Source organism: Lactuca virosa, chromosome 1 (genome assembly GCF_052849685.1).
Source record: "Lactuca virosa cultivar CGN04683 chromosome 1, Lactuca_virosa_CGN04683_v6, whole genome shotgun sequence".
NCBI classification, from domain to species: domain Eukaryota; kingdom Viridiplantae; phylum Streptophyta; class Magnoliopsida; order Asterales; family Asteraceae; genus Lactuca; species Lactuca virosa.
The window spans coordinates 43984946-43990837 of NC_136426.1; the positions used below are offsets into that span (position 1 = coordinate 43984946).

At 34.4% G+C, this 5892-nt stretch overlaps 1 protein-coding gene across 2 annotated transcripts; it reads right to left on the bottom strand.

Annotated features, from left to right (window-relative positions):
• Positions 1 to 844: 844 nt before the first annotated feature.
• LOC145116852 (monooxygenase 1-like) lies at positions 845 to 4522 on the bottom strand. Of its 2 annotated transcripts, none has more exons than XM_079053192.1 (5): positions 4214 to 4522; positions 2133 to 2276; positions 1861 to 2029; positions 1519 to 1747; positions 845 to 1430 (listed from the first exon to the last, which is right to left on the bottom strand). In XM_079053192.1, the coding sequence occupies exons 1-5, from the start codon at positions 4459 to 4461 to the stop codon at positions 940 to 942; spliced, it is 1281 nt and encodes a 426-aa protein (XP_078909318.1). In that variant the 5' UTR covers positions 4462 to 4522; the 3' UTR covers positions 845 to 939. The 2 variants fall into 2 exon arrangements, with proteins under 2 accessions (XP_078909318.1, XP_078909366.1); XM_079053240.1 differs by having other exon boundaries at positions 2133 to 2180; positions 4214 to 4521.
• Between the last annotated feature and the right edge of the window lie 1370 nt (positions 4523 to 5892).

Below are 5892 nucleotides of genomic sequence, written 5' to 3' on the forward strand. Positions count from 1 at the left end.
TTAAACAATTAGTAGAATGACACTGTACAAAGAAAACAATCAGATGATTCTATTTTTTGGTATTTAACTTATGAGTGTCGTTAAATTGACACACTGGACACCCTATTTTGTTTTTAAAATATTTTTATTAGTTGAATTTGAATTATTTTCTGAAAAAGTAAAAATTGACACGCTAGACACCCTATTTTGTTTTTAAAATATTTTTATTGGTTGAATTTGAATTATTTTCTAAAAAAGTAAGTTATAAATAAGTTAATTATAGGTTGACTTTGAATAAAACGTTTATAAGGTGTTTATATGGAAAAATAGGTTGTCTTTTTAGCCAACCTCTTAACTTATATATAATTTTTATTTTTATTTCTGAATTTTTGTGTCAAGGCCATTGTGTTTATGAAAAAAAAAATCTTATCCATCACTTCCACATCTCCTCTCCTTTGATTATTGTGCTTGATTATTACTAGGTTATAACCTATGTGCTACACGGTTGACAAAGTAAAACAAAATTGAAATTTTAGAAAACGTAATATTAGTCATAAATTTGCAAAAATATTTTAAAAATAGTTATATGTTTGGGTTAAAAAAAACAAATTATATTAATTATTTTTGTTTAAAAAACAAAAATATGATGATTTTTTAGAGAATAACTAAATAGGTAATTGGTTCAATACTATATAATGATGCAGATATATTTGGTAAAAGATAAAAAATTCAAAAAGATTGATTGAAATAAGGTATTGTTAATTAGTAGGAGATGATCATGATATCCTTTATTATCATGTTGATTTTGTTTGACTTTTGAAATTTGACTTTTGATATTCGTTATTTGATAGCAGGGACGGAAAAATGTGAAAGAACACGTGGATTGATGGTGGTTTATAAGGGGGACACGTGGCTCCTTAGAGAGTCGTAATTCATTACGAAGAGAGATTCGATTATACATCAAACACCACCACAATCATAATCAACATGACCACTCGGATTGTGAAAGAGAAGAGACAATAGCACAAAATACATAAATTTCTTCAGACTCGATGAAGCTCCCAATAGCATACCAGTGAGATAAGTCTGCACCGATAATCCAACCACCCTCATTCGTCTCTTTTTCACATACAGATCAAAAGCATCTTCAACATGGTCCAAACCCTTTTGATCCAAGTTGCTAGCTATCACAACTGCATCTTCTAACCCTGATGAGCCACCTTGCCCTAGAAACGGACCCATCACATGCATAGCGTCCCCAGCAACCGTCACTTTTCCCTTACAAAATGATCCCGTTAGCAACTCCAGTGGTGAACGATATCTTAAATGTGAAAAAGACAACGAACTTGCATCTGCAATTTCGATCATTTTTTTGATTTCTTGAGGATAATCGTTTAGCAACGCTAGGGTTGATCTCCGTATTGACTCAGGATCTTCCCAACTTCTTTCATCTGTTATCATAATTGAACAAAAAACGAAACACGATAAGTAAACGAAGAACAAATAAAGTGAATTTTATGTAAACGTGGCAAAAACGACCTCCAGGAATGAGAGGTTGCGTACAGAACCAGTAGACCAACTTATCGTCGATTGGAGTTCTTCCGACTAGATTGTTGTTTTTCCTGAAACGGGTAAACTCATAGTCGAATGAATGGCCATTGGGGTAGTTTGATAAGCCTCTAACTTCACAAAATGGAAACATCTTGGTAGTTTTGAGATTAAGGAAATTGGCAACGATTGACGTGCCTCCTTCGCAGCCAATGACGACCTACGAGCACCAAGAACTACTATCAGTACTCACAAAAACGGCGAACCAGAATCGATTCAGAACTGCCATTAAAACTGGTTAATTGTAGTTCTTCTACTCAATCAAGTTACGACCTTGGCGATGATGAAGCTTCCATCGTTGAATTGAAGAACTGATTTGGTAGTTTTTGAGTCAAATTTTATAGATTCAAGTTTGCATCCGAACTTGACGGTGGCCGGAGGAAGTGCAGCGTAAAGAGTATCGATAAGATCCTTCCTCCTCAAGCAACGAGTTTCACCTTTTCTATTGTACATCAATAAACAAACGATAAAAAATTGCGTTGAGTGATATTTTTTGAAGTTTTGAAAAATGACCAAAATGTTTTAATATATCTAGAGTAAATTACATTGAGGATTTCTGTTGTTTCCACCCATCGAGCTCTACCATTCGTTCACTACACAGACCGGGGAGTACCGTTAATTCATGAAGATTATCATATTGCGGTAAAATATCACGAGTTAACAAAATTCTTAGGCATCCTTTGGAACAGCTGATTTAAAAAAAGAAAAAAAAAAGTTATATATGGGGATTTTGATTATTGCATCCACGCATATCATTTTATCCTAGCTTACAATTCCTATTGGAGAACCAACTAAACAAAAAAGACACAATATAATCAAATAAATTATTTTTCCTAGCTATATCTGTCAATGACCCATATGAAAGGGCAACAAACCGTATCTAGCACATCTCGACCGGAATTAGCAATTGTCTGTCCATCAATCCACATAAACAAACTTTGCACATTACTAAAAGAAGGAATCAACACATCGACCCAAGCAGCAAGCCGACTCCAAAGTTGCACCACCATCTGACACTGTAAGAACAAGTGCAAGGACATAAAACCGAATCCATGTCAATACCATGAGGATCCACATTACATATAACATATCGTTGGTATCCAAGTTGATTGACTCTAACAACTCCATCAACAAACCCCGCTGTTCATCTGTAGTGCCTCCATGTATGTCCCTCCTCTACACCGATAATCACTAACATGACACTATTGATCCTCCGCCACCACCGCAAACAACATTGGGAACTTAAGACATAATTAACGCAACCTCACCACACCATTTATCCACCAACAAACGAGTCAACTCTTCATTATATTTATACCCACCTTTCTACTAATCAACGTTTATTTTCAAATTAGCAAAAATATGTTACTGAGATTATTGAACATGTTAGGATGACCTCGTGTACCGTCCCCAACTTTGTTTGATACCAAATCGAACTATCGAAGCTCAGTGCTTGTGAGAGCAAGCACACCATGTTCGGACTCTCCATATTATCGTAGCTTGGCTGGGCACTACAATATTTGACATTTACTCATCTTGACATTACATATGTTAGTACAACAGGTGTGCTTTTTCATGCTTGACTCACAGGAAATACACATGCATGCTCTTAAACGGATATACTATGATATCTTAAAGTCATTTTTCATTATGGGTTACATTTATGTCTGTCAATTCGTCTCTAATCTCTTGTCCTATACTCATGACGTGGACTGGGTAGGGTGTTTGTCTCTAGTGTCTCTTGTCCACTTCTTGGTAATGCATCTTTAATTTCTGGGGGATAATTTGGTTTCTTGGTTGGCCAAACGACATGTTGGTTACACAATTTGCTTTTGGAGTATCATGTTCTCCGAGTCATGTTGGTAACACAATTTGCTTTTCGAGTTGCATTGTCTCAGTCAGAAAACAATCTTAGTTTATCTCGACAATGTTAGTGCAATATATTTGTCATGTAACCCGGTTCATCATCAATGTACCAAGCACTTGACCTTCACTTTGTCCGTGAAAAAATCTCTCGTGGTTAGGTTCATGTGTTCCGTGTTCCTTTTCGATATTAAATTGTGGATGTTTTTACAAAGGGACTTACATTAGTACATTTTGAAGATTTCCATCGCAGTCTCACCGTCCGTTTACCTACTATGAGGGTGTGATATAATATATTGAGATATTTAGAATATATGTAAATATATATATATATATATATATATATATATATATATATATATATATATTATAGATTTGTTTGTATTTTGGAAGTTGTCATCTTTGCTATTAATTATTTAGGGACTTCCTGTAACAAATTGTTTGTATATATTTTGTAATCTTATGGAATAAGGGACCCTACTTCTAATATGTACTAAAATGGAGTTAAAAAATAAAGTGGGGACATCAAAATAATGTAAAATATGAGCTTTTGAGTGGCATTGAAAACGCCGTAACGATATTAAAATAAATAAATAAAAATAAAAAAATCAGGAACACGATCCAAAAACGTTGACTTAACACAGGGGCCTTTCCTGTAGCTTACTCTAAAATGTTTTAAATTTATTTGGAGATAAATTTCTTAGAATAATGTATTCATCAAATTATATATCCAAAACACAAAGAGAGGAAAAGTATGAGGTACCTTTGAATAGGTATGGTAGTGCGACGGAGGGTATCAGCCACGCCCAGATGATCAAGAGCTCGCCAACCATTTTGGTGGATTGTGATTGCTGCTCCGGTGATGTTCCTCAGAGATTCCGATGCCTCCATCACTACGCTTTTAATTCCCTTTTTCTGAAGAGACACAGCCGTCGCTAATCCACAAATCCCCGCCCCAATTATCACTACTTCATAATCATTATTATCATCCATCGCCAAGTCTTTCCCCATCTCTTACCACTCTTTGACGTTTTCTAGATGTGAATCTGTGATGATGTCCGTCCTAATTTACATTACATATATATTAGTCGGTGGGTCCATGTACCCACTGGTAATTGAATCTGTAGGTCCCATTAACCAAAGACAGCTATGCAAAATTGTCGCAGATTCGAAATTATAAATCAGCGAAAAACCATAAATTTTTGCTGAAAAGTTTACATCGAAGTTTCAAAAAAAAAAAAAAAAAAAAAAAAATCTTTTGTGAGAAAATTTTAGTATATAGTTAAACCAGTTTAACGTCATAATTTGATAATTAGCTTTTTAAATTGTGCAGAAAATACCAAAGTTCTAAAAAGCTCGCCATAGCGCGCCACGGCTCCAAGGCTTGCACTTGCCGCCAAGCTTTGCTAAAACGCCGTCTTAACTCATATATGTGTATAAAAATGAATAATTGTTGAAAATACATATAAAAATATTAATTATATAGAAGATTGCCGCCTTAAGTCACGCCTTACAAACGTCATGACTCGCCAAGGCTTGGAAAAACTTGAGGTTTGACATTGCCGCCAAGTCACGCCTTACGTTATTTAGAACATTGGAAAATACTCTGTATTTAGAACCTTGGAAAATACTCTGAAATTTGATAATTGTTATCAAAGGAAATCCAATGTTACTTTCTATAGCCCGTCCTAACGGTTGCTTGGTTTGTGTTAGCAACCTAAGTGGGCCAAAACGAAGCCGTCTTACATCCTATTCTTATGTGGGTTGAAATTGTGAAATCATTCAAAAATGGATAAAGAAATTCATCCCACATTTTCTTTCTATTCATTTTTTAATTCATTTGAATGGCGACAAATATTACAATTTAATAATAAAATTAATAATATTTGATACATTCGACATCATTTTATATGGATAAGACAAGTAAGAAAAAAGTAGGAGTATATATATATTTTTTTGAACAGCAGAGTTAGTATTTGTTTGGGATTGAACTCAAAACCTCCTAATTAGAAACTCCTAGTTAAACATAGACATTTTGTTAGCCAACCCGTCAACTAAAAATTATTATTAAAAGAAAAAATATTGAATTTTCTTTTTGAACGACAAATCTAATTTACTTCTTAATTACACATATGTTCGCGACGGAACTTGAACCCTCAACCTCAAGTAGCGTATGCGGCTAAAATGATGTCCTTTTATAACGTATGTGAATTGAACTATTGACCAATTAAAAAAAACTTTTTTATAAATATAAATATATAAATGCATAAAATATATATTATGAAGTGTTTGATAGTTTGTTAGATTGTATTTTGCCGTCGGCATTCCGACGGCACGGCAGATATTGTTGACTGCAAATACCGTCCCTCAACCTATTTCTTTGCCTGTGACAATCTTCAACGGTACATCTCTCTCTCTCTCTCTCTCTCTCTCTCTCTCTCT

Coding starts and splice junctions, on each gene's coding strand:
- LOC145116852 (XM_079053192.1), bottom strand. CDS start 4,461: ATGGGGAAAGACTTGGCGATGGATGATAATAATGATTATGAAGTAGTG. Junction 2,030..2,132: donor AAACAACAGAAATCCTCAAT/GTAATTTACTCT, acceptor GATGTACAATAG/AAAAGGTGAAACTCGTTGCT. Junction 1,748..1,860: donor GAAGCTTCATCATCGCCAAG/GTCGTAACTTGA, acceptor TGGTGCTCGTAG/GTCGTCATTGGCTGCGAAGG.